At 40.5% G+C, this 24805-nt stretch overlaps 1 protein-coding gene across 1 annotated transcript in view; it reads right to left on the reverse strand.

The window, feature by feature from the left end:
• LOC126182428 (cullin-4A) overlaps positions 1-24805 on the reverse strand; it is a 102298-nt gene that overhangs the window by 40101 nt on the left and 37392 nt on the right. The window contains exons 4-7 of the mRNA XM_049924849.1: positions 21474-21662; positions 21160-21306; positions 20829-21015; positions 13197-13389 (exon numbers count right to left, since the gene is read on the reverse strand). Of these exons, the coding sequence (XP_049780806.1) occupies positions 13197-13389; positions 20829-21015; positions 21160-21306; positions 21474-21662 (716 nt within the window). The remainder of the gene's footprint in view (positions 1-13196; positions 13390-20828; positions 21016-21159; positions 21307-21473; positions 21663-24805) is intronic.

Consider the following 24805-nt stretch of genomic DNA (forward strand, 5'->3'; position numbering starts at 1 on the left):
TGTGTGTGTGTGTGTGTGTGTGTGTGTGCGCGTGCGTGCGCGCATGCGTACGTGAGTGTGTGTGTACACTTTTGCTAGAGAAACAGCACCATTATTGTTATAATTGGCCAGTTTAGGTTTTTCAACATTTTACTAGAACACTGGGTAAATATCCACATAGTGTAAGCTACAGCAACCAGCTGGAAAGCACAGATGTGTTGATAACGTGTGATAGCAACAACTTACATTATTAACCAAATAAATTCAATAAGAAATGGGGACAGTCAAAAAGGCAACATGGTTCCTCAGAAGGAGACCACACACTGACTTCAGAGGTAGTGAAGATCACAGTTACTTGTGCGAGTTGCAATGTACACAGTACAGAATGGATGGAGAACTGACACTGTGAAACATCTATGGACTTAGGGCAATCCAAAATTAACAATAAATTGTTACATAGAGCTTGTGATGTGAATGCTAACTCAATGCCTGAGTGAGAACAGCAATGTGCGGTGTAATGAGCATTTTCAGTTAATATTTTTGTATTGTTTCTCTGAACAATCGAGCAATGGAAAAATAAAGCCAAACAATGGAAAATACAGGATAGTATCTGATAATATTATGAAACAGATAGTTGCTACTCACCATATAGTGGAGATGCACAGATAGGCACAACAAAAACACCGTCACAAAATAAGCTTTCAGCAAACAAGCCGTTTGTCAGAAACAGACGACACATGCACGCACGCGTGCGCTCTCACACACAAGCACAGTCTCTGGCCGCTGAAGCCAAACTACGAGCAGCAGCAGCGCATGATGGGTGAGCAACTGGGAGGGGGTAAGGAGGTGGCTGCAGGGGGGAGAGGGAGGGACAGCAGGGTAGGGGTGGGAGATGGTGAAGTGCTGCTGGAGAACGTGCAGGGATGAGGTGGAGCTAGGGCAGCTAGATGGAGTTGGAAGGTTAGATGGAGGACAGGGGAGAAAGGAGGGGTTACAGAAAAGGAGAGAAGTAAAAAGACTGGGTGCAATGGTGGAATAAGATGCTGTGTAGCGCTGGAATGGGAACAGCCTAGATGAGTGACGACAATGACTAATAAAAGTTGAGGCCAGGAGGGTTACAATAAAGTACGGTATATTGCAGGGAGAGTTCCCACCTGTGCAATTCAGGAAAGCTGGTGTTGGTGGGAAGGATCCATGTGCCACAGGCTGTGAAGCAGTCATTGAAATGAAGAATGTCGTGTTGGGTGGCGTGCTCAGCAACATGGTGGTCCATGTGGCCATTCATGTGGATAGGCAGCTTGTAGGTTGTCATGCCCTCATAGAATGCAGCACAGTGGTTGCAGCTTAGCTCATAGATCACATGACTTGTTTCACAGGTATGATTCAGATCGGACTGGAGCAGCTGGTGGTGGGATGATGTATGGGATAGGTTTTGCATTTAAGACTATTACAGAGATATGAGCCATGAAGTAAGGGGTTGAGAGCAGGTTCAGTGGACAGTGGAATATCACTGTGGGAGGTGTGGGAGGGATTGTGGGCTAGACACTTCTCATATCGGGGCACGCCAAGAGATAGTCAAAACCTTGTGGAGAACGTAATTCAGTTGCTCCAGTCCTGGGTGGTATTGAGTTATGTGGCAAATGCTGCTGTGTTGCTGGACAGTGAGACCTTGGGTGGTGGTGGTTGGTGACTGGAAAGATAAGGCATGATAGATTTGTTTCGTACAATGTTGAGAGGATAATTATAGTCTGTAAAGGTCTCAGCGAGACCCTCAGTATATTTTGAGAGGGACTGCTTGTCACCGCAGACACGACAGTCATTGATGGCTAGGTTATATGGAAGGGACCTCATGGTACGGAACGGGCAGCAGCTGTCGAAGTGGAAGTATTGCTGATGGTTAGTAGGTTTGATATGGAAAGAGGTACTGGTGTAGTCATCTTTGATGTGGAGGTCTAGGAAGGTGGTCTGTTGGGTTGAGTAGGACTGATGTCACACAATCTTGTATCTCATCATACGACCCCCCCCCCCCCCTTCTCCGTTCTGTCCTGCCAGTTCACACCTACAAATTTCACCTAATCCAGTCACATCTGCCGTCCCCCTTCTTCACACTTATCCACCCACAGGCCTGCAAACCAGAGAAAAATATTATTCTATTTACATCTTTTCTTTGATCTCATTGAGACTTGATGCCAATTTTAGTGGTTTTTCGCCTTTGTACTCCCTGTGATTTCATCTTGTTTCCCCTCATTTCAACCATTTCAAACTTTTCATGATTTTGTTCATGTATTTTGATGTATTTTTGCGAATTTTTTTGGATGTAATTTATGTTATTTACGTTTTTTTTTTTTTTTTTTGCATTTTTTCCGCTAAAATGGATCCTTGCTCCTTGTTGCTTGGCTTAAGGAATTCCCTCCCAACTCCCCAAATGGTCTTACCATCAAATTAACTGTCTCTCAGTGCCACCCTTCCTTCCACAATGACCTCCATCTGTTCAGATTCTGCCAATCCTTAGCCCTTGCCAACACAGTCCTGCAAAACCATATCAATCAAGTCCAAACCTCCATCCATAAGATTCTCCTGCTATGCAATCCCAAATCCCTGGACCCATAACATACATTGAAACACTTTCCCTCCATGAACTAGAGCAACATGCACAACGCCAACTCAATAAACTCTTCACCCTGCTTACTTCCTATTCCTGCCTTGGAGTACCATTGTCCAACACCTCTATGACAAACTCCAAACCTCCCGCCACATACCCTCGCAGCTGCCAAGCCCCGTCTCGCAAACCTATTGCATTTACCCCACCCCACAAAACTCCCATCACCACACAGCATCCAGAAACTAAACAGACCTCGCTGGGGAACAATACCTTGACAAAGCACTGTCCGTGCAGGTGGAGAGGCTTGCATATCCACGTGAAGCTGAGGGCTATGCCGAAGGTAGAGGACCTACTGCCGGAAAGGCCTCAGCCAATGGATCAAACTACGAGAGTCCCACAATGTCCCATCTTCCCTATCCACTCCTAGTCCTACCCAACTCCTTGACCCAACCCAAGGTGTGATGCGATCCATGCCGAGGGGGTGCGTGGCATGTGGGCAGATGTGTTGCAAACGGAGCCTCAGGTATACCAGGCGACCTCCCTGAGTAAGTAGCCTTATACAGCGTGGGGTATTCGTGGTGTGGACCTTGTAGACTCCCAAATCTCGTGGGACCAATATAGACTAAAGAAAACATAGAAAAACAAAATGATGGGCAAATTGAGACCTCAGATATCCAAACATTGGGGTCAGTACCGATGGAAGGCATTTCCACTACTGAATCAGGGTCTAGGCCTGAGCCAGAAGTGGGACCTGTAACAGAGAAGCTAGACCAGATTAAAATCAAAGGCTTGTCTGGGGACCAGAGGAGAAAACTACTCAGGGAACAGAGGAAAAAGGAAGGGAAAGAATGGCATCCTAAAGACAAGTGGAGGGAATTAAAGGGACTTGAACCTAACACCCCCAAGAAGAAACTGTCTCAGGTTGAACGGGACACACAGACCCCCCACAACATCAAAGACAGGTAGCAAGCGGATAAGGGAGGAATCAAAGACTCCCTCCTCCGTGGATAAGCGAGTCCAGAAAAAACTGAGGCAAGAAATAGGGAAACAGACCTATAGCACTGCAGTCTCTATTTCTAGGATGGCAGTTAACCAGGAAGGCTGGTCCTGAATGGGGGCAATGAACCTACATTCAGATATAGCAGAAGGGAAGAAGTAATTGACATAACCTTTAGTTCCATGATGACAGGCAGCTATGTGAAACAATGGCATGTGGTGTTGGAGCCATCCTCATCAGACCACATGTACATTAAATTCAAGGTTGAAATGGGAATCATACAGATCATGACCTATAGGAATCCCAGGAAAACATACTGGGAGACATATAGGAGGGACCTTGATTTAGGCTTATCAGAAATTAAAACCTCAATAAGGAATCCAGCAGAATTTGAAGAAATAGCAGAGGCTTTTACCTCTTCCATAGTGACCTCATATCAAGACAACTGCACAATCACCAAGAAGTGCACAAATAGGAGTGTGCCTTGGTGGAATAACAACTTGGAAATGCCAAGAAAACAGGTACGGAGACTGTTTAATATTGCAAGACCTAAAGGACAATGGGCAAAATATCGTGAGGTCCTTGTCAACTACAACCCTGCAATCAGACAAGCAAAAGAGGGTTTCTGGAAGGCACTCTGTGAAGAAGTGATGAGCACAGCTGCTCAAGCCAGACTTCACACAATCTTCATTAGAGTACCAACCAATCCAGGAGGTATGTTGAGGAAGGAGGATGGGGAATATACAAAGATAGCACATGATACACTGGAACTGCTCCTCAAAATTCGCTTTCCTCAACATGCTCTGCCGGACAACACACACCAGAATGTGATCCCAGAGAGACAATGGTTCTCAGGCACTTGAAGAGAGGAATGGGAATGGGCCAAGGAGTGTGTAAACTTTAATAAAATCCAATGGGCAGTGGGAACATTCCAACTGTTCAAGTCACCTGACCCAGATGGAATTTTTCCAGCTCTCCTGCAACAGGCCGGAGAGAATCTCGTAAGAGTCCTATGCAGGTCACTCAGGGTTAGCCTAGCAGTAGGAATCATTCCCAATGCTTGGAGGGCAGTGAAGGTTGCTTTCATTCAAAACCCAGGGAGAATTGATCATACCAAGGCTAAGGATATGAAACCCATCAGTCTGCTCTCCTTCATTTTCAAAGCAATGGAAAAACAGGTTAATGTATATTTTGGGGGAGGAGGCTAAGAAGGGCCCCTCTACATTCAAACCAACATGCATATCAACCAGGTAAATCATGTGAAACAGCTCTCCACCAACTAGTCGGGAAGGTGGAGAAAGCACTTCACTACCAAGAAATGTTGTTGTTGTTGTGGTCTTCAGTCCTGAGACTGGTTTGATGCAGCTCTCCATGCTACTCTATCCTGTGCAAGCTTCTTCATCTCCCAGTACCTACCACAACCTACATCCTTCTGAATCTGCTTAGTGTGTTCATCTCTTGGTCTCCCTCTACGATTTTTACCCTCCCCTCTGAAATCTTCCTGGATATCGAGGGGGCCTTCAGTAACACGACCGCCGATTCCATGGTAAGGGCAGCAGAGGTGCATGACCTGGGGACCACTATATGCAGGTGGACCAGGGCCATGCTTAGTGGAAGGAAGGTAGAGCTACCATGATGAATGAAAAGATGGTAATTAACACCACTAGAGGCTGCTCACAAGGAGTTTTGTCCCCTCTATTGTGGAATCTACTGGCGAACGAGCTCATTGAGGAATTAAATTCCAGACAGTGCTTCTGCCAAGGATATGCAGATGACCTTGTCATAATAGTACTTGGCAAATTTACTGACAGTTAGAAATATGGCACAAGGAGGTTTGGACATTGTGCAAAATTTGTGCATTAAACAGGATCTGAGGGTTAATCCTAAGAAGACTGCTGTGGTGCCATTTACAAAGAGACATATTCAACACTCAAGTTGGAATCTAAAGCTCTTCAATGAAATTCTACCTGTGAAGGGGATAGTGAAATATCTAGGGGTAACCTTAGATCAGAAGCTAGCGTGGACCCCTCACATTAAGAGTATCTGCTCCAAAGGAAAAAGTACTTTAGTGAGTATTAGAAGTGCTTGTGGCAAAAACTGGGGCCTAAGCCCCAGAGGTATGCACTGGACATACACCACAGTGGTCAGGCCTAGGATTTCCTACGGGGCCGTAGTGTGGTAGAAGAAGGTAGAACAGCGGGTTGCAGCTAAGGAGTTTGATAAGGTGCAGAGATTGGCCTCCTCAGCCATAACAGGCAGAATTAGCAGCACACCAACTGCTGGGTATGCTCCACTACACCTTTGGGTCAAGGTGTAGGCAGCAGCTTGGGCACACAGACTTAAAACTGGGTTTCGTTCGGGTATCCAGAATCACACACTAAGATAGTGAGTGAGGTAAATATAGGAATGGCTGGGGAAACGCCTGACGACTACATAATAGCTCCAAACTGCTTCGACAAGCCTTACAATATAAGAATTGGCAGCAGGGAGCAGTGGGAAAAAACAGTTCGACACCGTACGGGGGACATCATTTGGTTCACTGATGGGTCGAAAATAGACCAAGGCGTTGGAGCAGGGGTGTACGGTGTTCAGCCAAGACTGGAGGGCATCATCTCTCTAGGAAAACTGGCCTCCATATTCCAAGCCGAAATTACTGCAATCAAGGCATGTGTGGAGGAGAATATGCATAGGTGCTACAAGGATCATAGCATCTACATCTATTCAGACAGCCAGGCAGCCCTGAAATCATTGGCAGCTCCTGCAACAAGATCTAAAATTGTTGTAGAATGCCACATGGCTCTGGTGGACCTAGAGGGAAGCAATAGGGTAAACCTAGTGTGGATCCCTGGCCAATCAGGGATCTGTAGCAATGAACAAGCCGACAGATTGGCTAGGATGGAGGCAACAACTCCAATTATTGGACTGGAACCTGTCCTGACAATCACCAAGGCTGTGATCAAACTAGAACTACAGAACTGGCTTACCAAACAGCAAATAGGATATTGGAATAAGGTCCATAAACAAAAACATGGTAAGGTAAAGAGGGATTGAACAGGAAAGAGACCAAACTCATGATTGGACTGACGAACGGCCATGGAAATTTCAAAAAAACACCTACACACAATGGGTATAACGGAAGAGGACCCTAAGTGTAGGATCTGTGATGAGGGTGAAGAAACTGCATCACACCTAATCTTCGAATGCACGGCATTGGAGAGTAAAAGATACAGAATCTTCGGGACAGTTAGACCTGAAGAAATTGTGCCTAACAGAAAATGGTAGAGGGACTCTATGCATTATTTAAGGGCACTGGTTGGCTTTACTAGATATACAGGGAGCGATACCACACAATAAACTTAGTTTCGGTGTAGGCAGTAGTGGGTTAGACCTATGCTGTTTTAGCTCCCCTGTTAAAACCAAATCAAATCAACTAAACGGACCTGGAACACAGTCATGAACCTTTCCTCCAAAAGCCATAGCCCCACAGAAAAATCAGTCCTTTCCAAAAACCTCACCTTTTGTCCTACTCCCAAATTCAGTGATGCAGGACTTCTCTCCTTCTGCCAGCCTCTGCAGTGGAAACACCTTTTAGCCACAAACCCTACCAAAGAGACTCAAGTACAGATCCATTTTGAACCCTGCCTGACTCAGTTCACTCTTCCATTCAACTGTAACCACACCAACTGACCCCAAATCACCCCGTTAACTTTCCAGAATTTCATAACCATGATCCTAGCCTCACAATCATTCCCCAGATCCACCAACACGCAAACTAACCTTACATCTGCAGAACCCAACCACCCAGGATGCTCAATTGTGGCTGATTACTGTATCCCCACTGAGATAATCTCTGCTCTCGTAGACAAACACCTTCAGTCTATTACTCGGAATCTACCTTCCTGCATAAAAGATACCAATCATTTCCTCCATCGACTCTCCAAATTTTTGTTCCTTTAACAGATGGTGCCCTACTCATCACTATTGATGTCACCTCCCTTTACACTAACATCCATAATGCCCATGCCCTTATCACTACTGAACACTCCCTTTTCCAATGCTCGATGGATTCCAAATCAACGATCTCCTTCCTAGTCGCCATGACCTACTATATCCTCACCCGCAATTACTTCTCCTTTGAAGGCACCTATAAACAAATCAAGGGTACGGCTATGGGCACCTGCATGACACCATCCTATGCCAATCTATTTATGGGTCATCTAAAAGAATCCTTCCTAAATACCCAGAATCCTAAACCCCTCACCTGGTTCACATTCATTGAGGACATCTTTGTGATATGGATTGACGGTGTGGACACCCTATCCATGTTCCTCCAGAACCTCAACACCTTCTCCCCCATTCGCTTCATCTGGTCCTACTCAAACCATTATGCTACATTCCTAGATGTTGACCTCCACCTCAAAGATGGCAATATCAGTACCTCTGTCCATATCCAATCTCAGGGTGTATACGTGGACAAGGAAAAAAAATTCCCGGATTTTTCCCGGATCTCCCGGTTAAAAATTTACTTACTCCCGGGTGAAAATACACTTTTTTTGTGTTAAGTGACAGTATATTTTCCCTCAGAACTGTAAAAATTGTCAGTCATTTGAATGGTTATGGTTTTACACAGCAGCTTATAATTTCCCGGAACTTTAGAAAACGAAACACAGGGGAAAAAAACATGTTTTGGAATGTTCTTTGATGTGCAGCAACATATGCTGCGAAAGTATTATGAAAGTATAAATTCGCGTTCCACCGAACACCGCATGTTACTTTCTGAAGCACTGAAATCGAGATTGCGATGCGCGTTTGTGAGCCAGTCATAGCTCATGTCACGTGATCTCGCCAGCTGATGACAGTGGATATTCAGAGCATAGAACACTTGATGTAGTTAGCCAATAGCAACATCACTGTTAAGTAGCACAAACACACAATCAGGAAAAGTTTATCGTATAAATTAATATACATAGTGTTGCTACAAGAAAACAAAGCTTTCATATGTAATATTTCTCTCTAAGATTAATAAGCTACAAGAGAAGCTAAGCTTTCACATAAAATGTTGATCTTTTTTGCGCCTTTTACACTTTAAGATACATCACACCAATGTGCCAGTAAAATGTTTAATACTGCCATAAATCTCTGATCTTCTGGGCTCGAAATTCTTCTGAATGGCTTGTCATCAAAGAGTTGATTTTTAAGTGAGAGTCAAACGCTCTGTGATTTAAGAACTTCATCGTACATTCTTGCACGTAGTTCATCTTGCGTAAAAGGAAATTTACTTCGAAAATAACGCTTTTCAAACCACAATCCACAATATTTTCTCGCAATCTGTTAGAAATAGATTTGTTCCAGCAGTTGGCAGAGAGCAAGATAAGAGGTGTCACTGCGCTTGCGCAGCTACGATGACGTAGGAAGCCCATATGTTCCTATGTGTAAAACATTAAAAGATCTAAAATTATGTCATAAAAGAAACAAGACATCAGAGGATACTCCAAGAGCGTCGGAATTTCGTGAACCATACTGAAATGAATAATTTGCCTTAAAGTGCACATTCCTATATCCAGATTCCCAACGAAGTAGACCTTGATCTGATATCAAGCTTTTCAGTGCAGTTTTCGGGATGTAAATTTTCTTGGCGTACCAGTACTGTATTATCTCATGTTTGGTTCTTTATTATGGCATAATGCAATACGTGCTAGAAGATGAAAACGTGCACTTGAAATGGAACGAACAGTTGAAACTAGCCAATAGTGTAGAATTAAACACTTTGTTTCAAATAAATTGTTTGCCTCAGTGGAGATGATAAATAAAAGTCAAATTTCTTTAGCAAAGCGACAAAAATAACTTCATTGTTCTGCAAGGCGATTAATGCTTGACTGTCAGAAGGGTGGACATAAAATAAAATCTGAAACTAATAACATATTTTAGCCCTCCGTAATTTTGTGAACGTATGTATTCACTTGATAGCTCCCAGCCACAGAAATCACTAAATGTAAACACGGATCACGTGTAGACTGCCTCCTAACCCCCCCCCCCCCCCCCTGCCCCCAACTCAGATTGCTCTGCGCAACAACCCTGGATCTACAATATAGGACTTTTTTAAAAAAAAACTTTTCAAAAATATGTTCATTTTGCAGTGCACAACTTTCTGAAGAGTCTGATGCATAAAACACATAACTTCGAGGAAATGTAAGAAGTGTTATTTGGTCTTAAGTGTGCCAAAGTGCAGTGCCACGCCTCTTGACACAGCATTCTTCTACCGCACGTCACTGTATTTCGCAATGTAGAACTCAAATGTGTACATTTTGTAGTGGATGCCATTATACTATACTCAGGATAGTGGAAATTAAAACGTCCTGTGGTGCCTCTCCTGCTTCTAGTCGGCCGGTTTGAAATCCCGCCCCTCTTCCATCATCTTCTTCTTCTTCTTCTTCTTCTTCTTCTTCTTCTTCTTCTTTTTTTTTTTTAACTCTCAATTAATACTGGATGGGATTATTTGTAACCAGAAGGACAATAATTCTTCAGAAAATTTGGACTCTTTATTGCCTATTAGCTAATAAGTTACTGTTCTCTGTGACATAAAATTAAATATAGGATACATAAAACCAGTACAGACAAGAGACAAGCAAAACAGTACACATATATTCAGTCCCTACGCATCTTTTTTATTTTATTTTTATTTTTTAAATTTTGCTGCAGCTTTACACGGCGTGCTTTCCTTTCTGCGAAAGGATCAATTACCCCATCAAAATTCGTCAAATGTTTTGATACATGAAAAATTGAAATATTGTTGTCCGATACTGAAAAACCTGTTAAACAAATAGTACCCAAGACTGGTGTGGTTTCTCAATCTGATTACGCCTATTTTGTCACTGTCTACTAGATAAAAGAAAATAGGCCTTTCTAATATTGCAGCAATTGTAACACAAGCCAAATAAGTGAGACTATTTGCGTAATAATGGTCACTTTTATAATACGACAGAATATAATTTGCGAAGTACCAATATGAAGTGCCTATTTAGCGTACTACAAGCAAAAAGATTTATGTTAGGAAATAGTTTCACATTTCATTCATATGCTTCAGTTTCTCAAGCAAGAGATCGAAAAGTAGTAGTACGAAATTTTTGTATAAATTTGGAATCGTCATATTCTTCCATAATTTGTATTGTGTCCCTGTTTCTTCACCTTCCTCATTCTAACAAACAATCTTCTCATCACTAATTCTGTAACTATTCCTACCACTGACAAAACTCATTCTCTGGTTAACTCTACTAACCCTGACAGAATTACCGATTTAGTTATCCAGTGCGATTATTCTCCGGTTAGGCGTTAATATGTGTTTGTACTATGCGTTTTCCGCGCTACTCCCAGAATAGAACTAAGGCGGCTGCTACCGGGGTCTGTACAACATGCCGTTACTAGTGTAGTGGTCTGGCCAAAAATTTTTTATAAGAATTTTATTTTCTTGGATGCACGTGATCTTTCGTACCCGTTATTCCTGTTAGGAGTTTATTTCCACTCTGGTAGTCTGAATCCTGGATTTCGCTGGTAATTATAACAACACTCATCATTCGCAAACCCAGTCAATCATATAAACAAACAGCGATTGACATTCACCCATTCGGCTTTATTCCGGTTCGCTCGTATAACCCCGTCCCCTTCTGTCTGCTAGAAAGTTTATTACTAGATGGATTCCCTGGCAGAGACTTCACGTACACTATGCACGCATTCAAATATCAACTTCTAATTCATACAGAAATCAACTTGGAATGTGTTCAAAAACCAATAGGGATGCGTTTCGAAATCATCTAAACTATTGATAGACCAATGTGTGCTAGATGCTAGGCGCTTTGTGAAACAAGGTTTTTCTCCTCAAGAATGTGAAATTGCCGCCCCCCCCCCCCCCACCCTCTCCGAAATTGCCACCCGGTTCAGATACTCCAGCAGTTTGCTGCTTACACAGCCGCTAACAGCAGCATTTCTGTAGCCAGAAGCGGGAGAAGGTACTACTCATATGCGACTTAACTGCTCATGCGCATGAGCCCACTGGTAACTGCTTAAATGAATCTAATGTAAACAATTGTGACATCACGCTTATCGGTGGTAATTTGTTATTAAGAAGCATTCCATAGTTTTCCTAAAGCCTTTCACACATTTTGCTGTTGGCAGGCGCTTTTATGAGCTCTGTGTATATTTATAGACAGTGTTAGAGTATCGGTTCTTACCAGTCAAAATTACAAAAAATTCACTGAAAACTAAAACAATGAAAACTTCCCGGAATTCTAAAAAATTCCCGGGTTTTTCCCAGTTTTCTCCCGGATGAAAAAATTCCCGGGTCTTTCCCGGATCTCCCGGTTGTCCCGGGTCGTATACACCCTGAATCTACTAACCAGCAGCAATACTTCCACTCTGACGAACGGTCCCTCCAACATACACGGAGGGTCTCACCGAGACCTTTACAGATCGCAATTATCCTTCCAACCTTGTAGAAAAACAAATCTCCAGTGCCGTATCTTTCCAGTCTCACCGTCTGGCCACAGAGCAGTTTTCCCCTCATAACTCAATGCCACCCAGGACTGGAGCAACTGAACTACATTCTCCACCAGAGTTTCTAATGCCTCTCATCGTGCCCTGAAATCAGAAATGTCCTGCTCACTATCATTTCCATCCCTCCCACAGTGGTATTCTGCCATAGCTCCCAACCCCTTACCTCATGGCTCATATCCCTGTAATACACTTAGATGCAAGACCTGTCCCATACATCATCCCACCACCAGCTACTCCAATCCGGTCACAAACATCATCTATCTATTAAAGGCAGGGCTACCTATAAAACAAGTCATGTAATCTACAAGTTAAGCTGCAACCACTGTACTGCATTCTATGTGGACATGACAACCAAAAAGCTGTCTATCCACATGAATGACCACCAACAAACTGTGGCCAAGAAAGAAGTACACCACCCTGTTGCTAAGCCCATCACCCAACACGACATTCTTCATTTCAATAACAGCTTCACAGCCTGTGCCATACGGACCTTTCCCAGCAACAGCTGCTTTTCTGTATAGCAAAGGTGGGAACTCTCCCTGCAATATACCCTATGTTCCTGTAACCCTCCTGGCCTCAACTTCTATTAGTCGTTGTCTTCACCCATCTAGCCCATTCACTGTTCTCATTCCAGCACTACATAGCCCTTTGTTCCACTAACACATCCAGTCTTTTAACTTCTTTCCTTTTCCGCCCTGCGACCTGATGTGTTTTGTTTCAATATCTCCTTCCGTGCATAACATAGACATGACTCCCAATCCTAGCACATCTTGACCTACACCATGTTTCCCAATCCTAGCACTTACTGATGAACACCATGTTTCAACACAATAAGTTCACAACAATGTCCTGACAGCTGAATGACCTGTTCCGAAAATTATTGCTGGACAATTAAGTTTGCTTGGAGAAGCAGAGCAACTGATCAAAAAGAACAATAAATACTAAGAAATTATAACTATTAACAGATTGCTACAACTAGCTGATCACAAAAAAAGAAGCTTCCTCATGAACTATTTATCAATACATGAATAATTGACAGACAAACCATTAAGTAATTCATGATGTAAATACCTATAAGTTCTGCTGGTTTATTTGCTCGTTGATTAATGAAGTGTTCAAATGCTTCCTTGAGACTGTTGGCAAACTTTTCATTTTTCTGGAAGCAATAATTCACAATGTTGTCCATTTTATCCTTAAAATCGAGTAGTTCTTGCACCATTGTTTTGTCCTTCTCTGGATCAATGACAATTGTTCTTCCCTTTTTCTGCAACAAAATTTTCACATTTAATCCAAAAAATTATCAAACATACATGTTGAAAGTATGAGTAACAAAAAATAAAGATTCCGTGCTGAGGACAAGCAACAAATGTCATGACAAATTCAATAGCCACACTTGGAAATAAAAATCATTTTTGAGCTTACAGTGACAGCATGGGGAGGTGACTAACATTAGGGTAGGCCATCAAGAAGTATTGGACCACAAAGCCCTCTTCTCTTTCTCCGCTGCTGATAATGCGTCTCTCTTGATCCACTGCTGGCTTTCCAGTATTATCTACACCCTCTCTTCCAGTCTTTTACTTTTTTTAAAGAGATATTTATAAACATTAGCAAAGGCTACTCATTCTCAAACTATTTCATCTACATAATACATATTGTTTAATTTACAAGACCAGTGGGTTTATTTATTCACTTTACCTTATTTGAGAAGTTGGTGTACAATACTGGGAAGACCTAATACAAGGAATTTAAATAATGGAAGGCGGAAAGGTTTTTACACTCTGTATAACTGTGCTGAGCGGTTGACAGGCATAAAAACAAAACTGGTATGGTCACTATGCTTTCAATGTCTTTGCATTGTCCCAATGCTACTCCCCAATTCTAAATGTATCTGTGAAGTATCTAAAAAGCCCTCTGCAACTGGTAATGCACTCACAGAAGGCCATCTGTGTTCTTCCACATTTAACTTCAATCATAACAGAAGAAGAAGAAGAAGAAGAAGAAGAAGGAGGAGGAGGAGGGAGAGAGAGAGAGAGAGAGAGAGAGAGAGAGAGAGAGAGAGAGAGAGAGAGAGAGAGAGCTTTCTTCACCACATTTCACTATGCTTATTACCTCACATGCTTCTGATTATATTTGCTATCATTACGGAAATCACTTTTCCATCCTAGATTTACCACTGAGACATCAACATGAATATTAGGACACAAGGAAGAAAGTAGGAAATTGTACATGCAATTGAGTGATCACCAAAAAATCTTGAAAAATATTATGTAAACATGGCTGTATCAGCAATACCATCAGACTTCAAGAAATATGTAATAATTCAAATTCCACAGAAGGCAGGTGCTGAACGATGTGAATATTGGTAAACTGTCAGTTTAGAGTGTGAGGATTGCAAAATACTGATATTAATTGTTTACAGAAGAATGGAAAACTGCTAGAAACCAACCTCAGAGAAGATCAGTTTGGGTTTGAGAGAAATGTAGGAACATTCAAGGCAATACTGACCCAGTGACTTGTCTTAGAACATACATTAAAGAAAGTCAAATCTACACCCATAGGCTTTGTAGATTTAGAGAAAACTTTTGACAATGCTGACCACAATACACTCAGATTTTGAAGGGATCATGAAAAGGATGCTTTGGTTGAGAAGAGAGTAAGATAGTGATGTATCCCTTGTGTTATTGAGTCTGTACATCAAGCAATAAAGGAAATCAATCAGAAATTTAAAAAGCAAATTTTAGTTTAGGCATATCCTGTGAGGTTTGTCAATGCTATTGCAATTCTGTCAGAGACAGCAAAGGACTTGGAAGATCGGTTGAATGCAAAGATAGCAAAAAAAGAGTGATTGTCAGATGAACATCAACCAAAGCAAAACAAAGGTATTGGAATGTATTCTAATAAAATGAGGCCACGATGAGAGAATTAAGATCCAGAAATGACACTAAAAGTAGACAATGAGTCTTGCTGTTTGGGCAGCAAAATAACTAATGACAGCAAAAGTAGAGAGGCTGGCAACAGGAAGAATTGCGTTTCTGAAAAAGATGAATTTAATAATATCTAAAAGAAATTTAACTGCAAGGAAGTCTTTTCCTGAAGACATTTGTCTCAAGTATAGCCTTGTTTGGAAGTGAAATGTGGACAATAAGCAGTTCAAGAGAATAAAAGCTTTTAAAATGTGGTGGCAGAGAAGAATGCTTAAGGTTAGGTATGTAGATCAATAAAAGAGGAGGAGGTGGTACTGAATTAAACTGTGGGGGGGGGGGGGGGGGATTATTGCACAACTTGTCCAAAAGAAATGAATGTAGGTTGCTGTAGTTATTTAGAGATGAAGAGTCTTGCACAGGATAAACCTGTGTGCTGAGCTGATCAAACCAGTCTTCACCACCAAAAACGTTGCATTTTGGAAAACCTTTCAATAGTTCAACATTTACCTAATTAAACGATTCTAAAAGAAAATCAAGAGTTAAAATCAACTTTTGGCTCAAACACGTCAGGTTTTCTTTGTACACTCCTTCCTATAAGTTCCTTTTCTCTTTCTTGTGTATGTATTGGGTGGGTTGGGGAGGGGGGGGGGGGCAGGAGGGGTGTGTCTCGATTCACAGATTAACAAAAGCTTTTAAGCACAAGGAGCTGGTGGAAAAATGCTCTTTATTTTGTGGAATGAACAATATGATGCGAATTTACCCAATCCTGCTCCTGCATTCAACAGTGTATCGAGACAAATAATTTATTTATTTTAATGGCCACCATGATACAAGAATACTTTGAAAGGACAAAAATGTGGTAACATAGGACGGATTAACCAAATTAAAAGCATGTTAACATGCTGAAACTATGTGGGATGCTAATTTCAGTGATATGTTTATATTTCAGTGTCTCGTAAATTTGTCAGTAATCATCACCTGTAATTTGTTACACAGCAAGACCACAGCCCGATGTCACTTGAACAAAAAATTGAGCCGAATTGTAAATAAAACCACAAAAGGAAGAAATGCATTAATTCCTAGCAAACTGTAGCTGCCGGCTGAGATGGTTCCTTGTTCACCAACATGCAAGAATTTTGAACTGTCAAAAAATCCTTACCCTATCTCAGAAAACTTAACATTAACAGAGGCTTTTCAAAAACCTTTATTTACTGGTACAATCACAAGATAGTTCAGAGGATTAGCTACTTTTAGCCAACTTTGGTCATATTCATATCCATAAAACAAAATAAAATAAGAGTGTTGCTCTATTTTCTAAAATCAATAAAAAAAAAGACACACCATGAAGGAATTATCTGAATAGGATGGAAATCTGTAGATGTGATGTACATACGTAGACAAGCAAACGATTACAATTTCAGAAAAAATTGACGCTTTCTTCAAGAGAAAGAGCTTCACAAACTCAGCAAGTCAATAACGTGTTGGTGTCCCCCTCTTGCCCTTATGCAAACAATTATTGGGCTTGGCATTGATCGATTGAGTTGCTGGATGTTCTCCTGGGGCGCATCTTGTAAAATTCTATCCAACTGACACATCAGATCATCAGAATCCTGAAATGGATGGGGGGTCTTGCTCATAATGCTCCCAATGTTCTCAACTGGGGAGAGGCCCAGCAACCTAACCTGACTGTGTGTGGACAGGTATTATCTTGCTGAAGTGTAAGCGCAGGATGGCTTGCCATGACGGGGAGCAAAATGGGATGTAGAATTCGCCGGCTTACTGCTGTGCCATAAGGGTGCTGCAGATGACAACCAAAAGGGTCCTGCTATGAAAATAAGTGGCATCCCAGACCATCCCTCTAGCTGGCGAGCCGTATGGCAGGCGACAGTCAGGTTGGTATCCCACCACTGTCTGTGCACCTCCAGACACATCTTTGCAAGTCATCGGGGCTTAATTCAAAGCTGGACTCATCAACTGAAGTCAATTCTACTCCAGTCAATGAGATTGCAGGCTGAAGATGTGCAGACAGCAGTGGGATACCAACCTGACTGTCACTCGCAATACGGCCCGACAACCACAAGTGATGGTTGGAATGCCATTTCATTCAATAGCAGGACCCATTGGTTGTCATCCCTACCTTAGTTAGCAATGTCACCAAATTTCTCCCCAACTGGGAACATTTGGAACATTATGAACAAGGCCCTCCTACCAGCTCGGGATTTTGGCAACCTTAACGCACCAATTGAACAGAATGTGACATGATATCCCTCATGAAACAGGCAAAAACTGTTATCAGTACCAAGCCTAATAACTGCTTGTGTAAAGGCCAGAAGTGGACCAACATGTTACTGACAGACTCAATTTGTGAAGCTCTTTCCCTTGAACAAATTATCGAATTTTTCTGGAACTGTAATGATTTCTTTGTCTGTACATGTACATCACATCTACTGATTTTCATCCCATTCCAATGATTCCTTTGTGGTGTGTCTTAGAGGGTACATAAATGTGGAATATTATTTACTTTTTTTTGTATCGAATATATATATTTACGATTCCTGTAAAGATGTGTAAAGTCAGCAGACTTTGTAGTTTCTATTATGACCACTAGGTGGCAGTAGCAGAAACACCGCAAAAATTGTTTTATGAAACCTTCGTTACTGCCGCTTGCTTCATAGGTGTTAATTGATGTCCGATTTTTCTCCTTTTCATGTGTTTTGTGTTGATTTCGTGTTCAAAATGTGCAATGAATGGGAGAAATGTTTGGAGCAAATGATTTACAAAGTCCTTGGTGAGTCTACAGATGGTGAGAGCGTAGTATTTGATGACGATTCAGATTACACGTAATCTGAAAGTAGTACTAATTATAGATGTTTGCGTACGCGATTTTGAGTTTATACGTACATTCAGAAAAACTTAATCTTCACACTATTGGTAGTAGTAAAGCAGTTGTGCACAGATTCCAAATACGTAGATTTTTATTGAACGACTGAAGTGAAACTGATTTATCCAAGATAATGGTGGTTTAATTTCATGACTATAGATTAAATTACTCGAAGAAATAAAGCAACTAGCCACTTTTTATTTAGCTTAATTTATGCCAAGACATTCCAGACTTTTACTTACCTTCAGCTGGCTTAATACAAATATCTTTATCAAGACAACATTTTTGTTGACTGCATTTTGAATGCTGCAGCTGCCCCACAAAAATTAAAATTCGTTTACCCACTATGTTTCTCTGGTTGTACACTTATGTTTAGTTAATAGTTAGGTGCACATAACTTTTATTCTGTCACTTTTAACTCCTTTTTCCCACTTTTATATGCATAATGCGCTTACTTTTAGCTCCACTGATGCCGTGCACCATTCCCCATGCAGTTGATATATGCATTTGTTTACATCAGAAATTACACCTAAAACCAAGTTACAACCTTCTCATACACTGTGAAACTACATTTGAATTCAATTGTATTTACATACTTAACATTGCTAACCTTAAAACGTGATACATGCCCCTGTATGGCCAAAAAGTGAATGGACTCATAAACCTTGCTCACTAAACATACTGGAAGGAGTCTTGTAAGGTTATTTTACACGTAGTGTTTCTCCTCCTCGCTTAATGTTATAGAAGAAAATATATTAGCATTTAACATGAATGGTTGTCTACTGAGCAGTGTAGTGACTGTAGTATTAACAGAATAGAAGTCATATAGCATACTGCAATTCTGATGAATTAATTACTTTCAGTTCTCATGAATTAATTACTGTTATCAAGATTGGTCATGATGGGAAGAATAGTGGGAGGAATATTTCACACATCAGCAAACACTACATAGGATGCACAGGTTTTGATATTCCATACCCACCGAGATTAATTTATACATGGTGGAATTTTGTAGTGAATGAAACATTTTGTTTCTGTAACCATTCTCAAAAAAATCTGGGCAAAGTGAAAAGAATTTTTTATATGGCAGTTTAAGCAGAAAGAAGGGGAAAAAATATTGAATATGTGTTAAGGAACTTTTCCAAGCTCACCAAAAATTTTTTGATTTAAAAAACCTATTCATTCACCATCACGAAGGTCCACATGCTCTCTCAAACAATGCACATCCTCTCTCAAACCTGAGGAATTATAGTCTCAGTACTGAGGAACTACAGTTAGCAGTGACCAATACAGTTGGTCACCTGCAACTGCTTACTTATTAGTTTTCAATTTCATTCCACTGAACTTTGCAGGAAGAGACAACAATGCCTATTGGCAATTCACAGCAGATTTGTATGCACCTAATCTGAAATCAGTACCATTATGTTCTAAAAAGCTGCATGTGAAAATGCAGTTCTTCACACAGTCATATCTTGGGTTCTATCGATCACAGAGATATGGGGTCAAGTGTTTTGGATACCCCTTGGTCTAGAGACTGTTTGAATATCTATCAGAAGAATGGGCGTACTGTCGCTGTACTGCAGTACAGGGACAAAATTAAAACTTAGGTACCTTATAAAAGCACCATTTTGACATTAGTTCCTGAGAAAACCCTTAAAAATCAAGATTTTTAGGCACAAAAAGTACAAATTGTGGGAATGGCCACTTCTATAATTTCTATTCATGACAGATTGTCGAAATTTTTACCGAACGATGATGATCTCAACCTTGTACATTTTTTGAGCTCAGTATCCATGACAGAGATCCATATGTTCGAAGTTACCATACTCATGGAAATAAATCATGCACCATACTCATGGAAATAAATCATGCACGTAATATCTAGCCTGAGGCATAAGTGTAGTTTTAACTGATATAATTAACACATGACAAGGGTTCTACGGTCAGTGCTATGGTTCTGAGATCACCAAGCTAAACAAAACACAGGTATACGAGAATGTGCATTTTGGAGCAAAATTTTAAACATTGTTATAGGAGAAACATAAGTTAGACCCCAGAATTTTTAAGCTGCTGAGGCATAGTGGAGACAGTGACAGTGGGAATGGAAAAAAAAGAAAATAATAAGGGTGACAATGGCAGTGAGATGTATTGTAAATCTAAGGGGGGGGATGGGGACAAGGGGGGGGGGGGGGGCGTGCGGTAGACAATATACACAGACAGTGGCAGTGAGAAGCAGACACTGAGTATGAAGGCTGGACTACAAATACAGACTGGGGGGATTTAGAATGTTCTGCATTAAAAGAGCGTAGATATGTTCGCATAACAAAATTTTTGGTGAGGAAGGTGGAGTGAGGATTGGGTAGCTCGTCCCCCACTTTCCTGTCAGAATCATTTAAAGAGGAACACGTTCACCTTTTTTGTGCTCTGACCAGAGTATTTTTCCACTGGTTTTAAACAGGATAATGATGCATTCCAGTGGCGAAAACCTGAACCCCTTAGAGGAATAGAAAGTTCAGAATACTGATGTCACAAGATTACAACATGGAACGATAGACAATTTAAAAAGAATGAGCACGATCCTTAGAACAACTTTGTGCTATAACTGAGAGAATTTAGCTCTACATATTACATCAAACCTCAAGAGCAAACAATAAAAAAATGTTTTATCTCTCAATATGTTAAAAAAAATGTATATCTCTCTCGTCTTTACATGGCATTGCCATTGTAACTGAACCAGCTGATTTAGATTGTGCAATACAAATATGTCTGTACAAAGACAAGTTTATACTTTCTTTTAGTTTCATTAAATGATACATTAAAATATTACTTAACAACATGTAAAGCACACATGAAAGAGAGTGACAATATCTAGCAACTAAAATAAATATTAATACTAACCTTGATATATGTATTGAAATTCAGACATAGTTCCACTAAACCATTTTTCACTCTTGTAAACAAACTGTACAGCAATGTCAAATCAGAAACTCTGTTTTCTTCTAACAAGTTATCCAGTCCTTTGTGTAAAATACTGCTTAAGTGCTCCGATAATAACTGCTTTTCTACTGTATGTATAAGCTGCCACCTAAGGATTTGATAAATAAATTAAAAATGCTATTTCAAACACTTCTTATCTTCCTTATTAAATCATTAATGTATTCAAACAAACAACATGTGCAAGAAAAAAACACACCAATTGAAGTACCACCCTGTTATTTAATAAACTTACTTTGTTGATGGGTCCAGGTAGTGTATAAGTCTTTCCATCTCCTCCTTGAGTCTCTGATCAACATGAGCTAAGTATTCAGGAACATCATGCTCTTGCATTAATCTCTGCCCTTCAGCAGCATACAATCTGTCTGTCGCAGCTAGGAACCTACGAGTGTTTTATAAATTATTTCCTAATCCAGCAATCACTTTGGTACTTTCTTACTAATTCCACTGAACTTGCAACTTTATTTTTTCTAAATACAACCCACATCAAGTAAAGAGTATTCTAGTAGGTACAAGAGATGCAAATGTTTTAGTAATTCAGAAACTTACTTGCTCTCAAAAGCATCTTGATATATCTGGAGATCTGATAGCATTCTTAGCAATGATTTTAATAGTGTCCTATCAACAGTATCTCCTTGCCTCTCCTTCTCAATTAACATAAGAAGGCCCTCCACAGTTCTTGTTTGCACAAGAGTGTTTAAGACTATGTGCTGACGGAACAAGTCTAGGCCCATATCCCTAGTAAAGAAACAAAAGGAGAATGCTATCAGTATTACGTACAGCAGCCATAGAAAGAATGTCAAACCATATGAAAACCGCTGGTAACTTGATGACAAGCACTGTAAAAACAAATATGTACTACAAAACAAAGATGATGTGACTTACCAAATGAAAGTGCTGACAGGTCGACAGACACACAAACAAACACAAACATACACACAAAATTCAAGCTTTCGCAACAAACTGTTGCCTCATCAGGAAAGAGGGAAGGAGAGGGAAAGATGAAAGGATGTGGGTTTTAAGGGAGAGGGTAAGGAGTCATTCCAGTCCCGGGAGCGGAAAGACTTACCTTATGGGGAAAAAAGGACGGGTATACACTCGCACACACACACATCCATCCACACATATACAGACACAAGCAGACATATTTTCACAAATATGTACTACTTCGGAAAATACAGAATGATCAGCCAATCTGGTGGTATCTGAAACCACATGCAATTTTCACATACACAATTTGTTCAAAGTTTTCCCATCAAATATTATTTTTTATTAAACTGAGGACAGAAATAGAAGATAATTATTACAGACTATTAAAATAGGTCAGATCAGATACTCTTTTGTGGATCCATAAGGAGTAGACTTTCAAAAATGAGGAACATGTCAGATAAAATTAAAATACATAATACATATTTATGAAAGAATTGATATGCTGATGTAAACTAGGCATATTGCCTTAGAGCTTCAGATGAAAAAAATACAATAAAATAATTTTACTGACCAAGTGGCCACAGGACAACACATATCAAGGCATACAGATTATTTTCATAAATAAAATAATTCTGATATGCAAATGGTCTTCACACAGCTCCTAAGTCAGGAATTACACAGAAATTTAAAAAATCTTCCCACAAACATTTAAATGTATTCACTCTAAGGTACATAATAAGCATACCAGATAAACAATTCACTCACAAAAGAAATCACGCTAACACCGTGTAACACTGCCTTTAGCCTTGACACTTGTCTCAATTCAGCAAGAAAGAGTGCCTTCTAGTTTCTTCAGGTGTCCAGACTCACAAGGTCCACCCTCACAACTTTACTTCTGCCAGTACCTCTTCTCCTACCTTCCCAACTTTACAGGTGTTCTCCTGCATACCTCGCAGGACTAGCACACTTGGAAAAAACAATCCTCTACGCTACAGTTAAGCCATTTCTCCAGAATCCTGTGAAGTTTGGAAGGTGGAAGAAGAGCCACTGGCAGACATTAAGCTGTGAGAGAAGATCACAAGTTGTGCTTGGACAGCTCAGTCAATACAAGCCTTCCCCAAGGAAAGCAAAGGTACCAGGTTCAAGCACCAACCCTGCACACATTTTTTAACAGCCAGGAAGTTTCTTTTGGTATCCTGTATCCAGCTGAAGTCATTCATTAATGGTTAGATTCTCTAAAGTTATTAAACCGTGGTGATGTTTATTTCTATGTTTCATCTGCTGCTTCAAATAGTCCCAGACATTCTACGTGGGATTAAGATCAAGCTGCTCGATATGCAATAGGGTGCCTAAGTATCTGTCAAACCAGGAACATACAGTTGCAGCCCCATAAACAAGTCAGTTGTCATTTTGGAAAATGGGACTGTCCACAACAGGCACATAATGAAGATGGAGAAGAAAGGACAAAAGTTGGTCACCGAGAAACATCCTGGTTTGTCTCGACACTAACCTCAATGAGTGACACCAAGCCACAGTATGAAAAATATGCTCTAAATATCATGGACCTTTAATTAACAATATACTCTACATAATGCAAGTCATAGATCTCATTTGGCTATACCTTTTATCATTTCAAAAGAGGCAAAAACAACTTCGTGGACCAAACTACATGCCTCAAGTCCACTATTGTCTAGTTTCTGTGCTGTTTGGCCTACTGAAGACTTTATATGCTGCCATGAGCAATGACATTTTGCGAGGTGCCCAACGCCAAATGTCCACTGCATGTGCTTAGCTTTGCAATGTTCACTGGGAAACAAGTTGTGATGGACCCACATGAACAGAAATTCCAGTGGGCCTGAAATCGCTTGTCACTGACAAGGCGTGATACTCTTTCTCCCACCCCAGCAAGGGGTGCACCATTTCTCGTGGATATGTTGCACAGTCTGTTGCACCAACAAGTGGGGTAATTTCATTAACAGTGTAGCTACCAACATGTCTGAACACAGTACCTCTTTTCTGTCATTCTATCAAGGCTCCATGTCCCCCATCTTATGTGCCTATTGCGTACAACTTACTGGCACATACACACCACCTCACTGTCACAAATCACATTCATGGGGTAGGGTCACGTGACAGTCTGATATCTGTTATGCACCATCTGCACCATTCCAAAGCAACCAGTGTGCTCTTTTAAGAGGGTATCTAATATTTTGTATAGCGAGCTTTTAATTCCTAAGCTACGGTAACCAATTATCTTTAAAATGAAAACAGTTAACAAGGCTTGGTAAAACAGATTGCTTTACTACATTAGGTATTATGTAAGACTCATTTTAAATTCGGCAATGGAGTAGACGTTGGTCACCATTTAATCCTTAACATCCTCTTAAGCTGGACATTATTACTAACAAAACTTTTTAAAGTTGCTGGTAAACTACTGAAAAATGTTTGTTCCTGAATGAGTGACTAAGTTTTTATGACGATTGTACTTATTCTTGGTTTTATTCTGTGAATTGAGCTACTAGTCTGAAAGAGAGCTATATCACTTATGGCTAATTTTATCAATTAATAAATATACTGAGAAGCAGCAGTGCATAACCTGTTCTTAAAGAGACTTCTACTATTAATTCTTGAATTTACACCAAAAATACTTTGTGTTACATTGTTTCAAGAACTGCAAAACTTCAGCTTTGTTTGATGATTGGCTTAAGATAGAGGTCTGCAAATGATTACGGCATTATAAAATACCACTAAGAGCTCTGTCATTCAATTACAATAAGACATATTATATCAAATTCTTGAAGTCTTCTAGATTAGAATTGAGCTATCATTTGCATACAATGAACGAGATGTATTTCAAATACAGAACGGAGGAGAAAAGGAATATTAGATGACCCCAGCAGCAGCTGCTACCTTAAAATGAAGAGCATGTGTACAACCAACTCTGTAGAATG

Source organism: Schistocerca cancellata, chromosome 1 (assembly GCF_023864275.1).
Source record: "Schistocerca cancellata isolate TAMUIC-IGC-003103 chromosome 1, iqSchCanc2.1, whole genome shotgun sequence".
NCBI classification, from domain to species: Eukaryota; Metazoa; Arthropoda; class Insecta; order Orthoptera; family Acrididae; genus Schistocerca; species Schistocerca cancellata.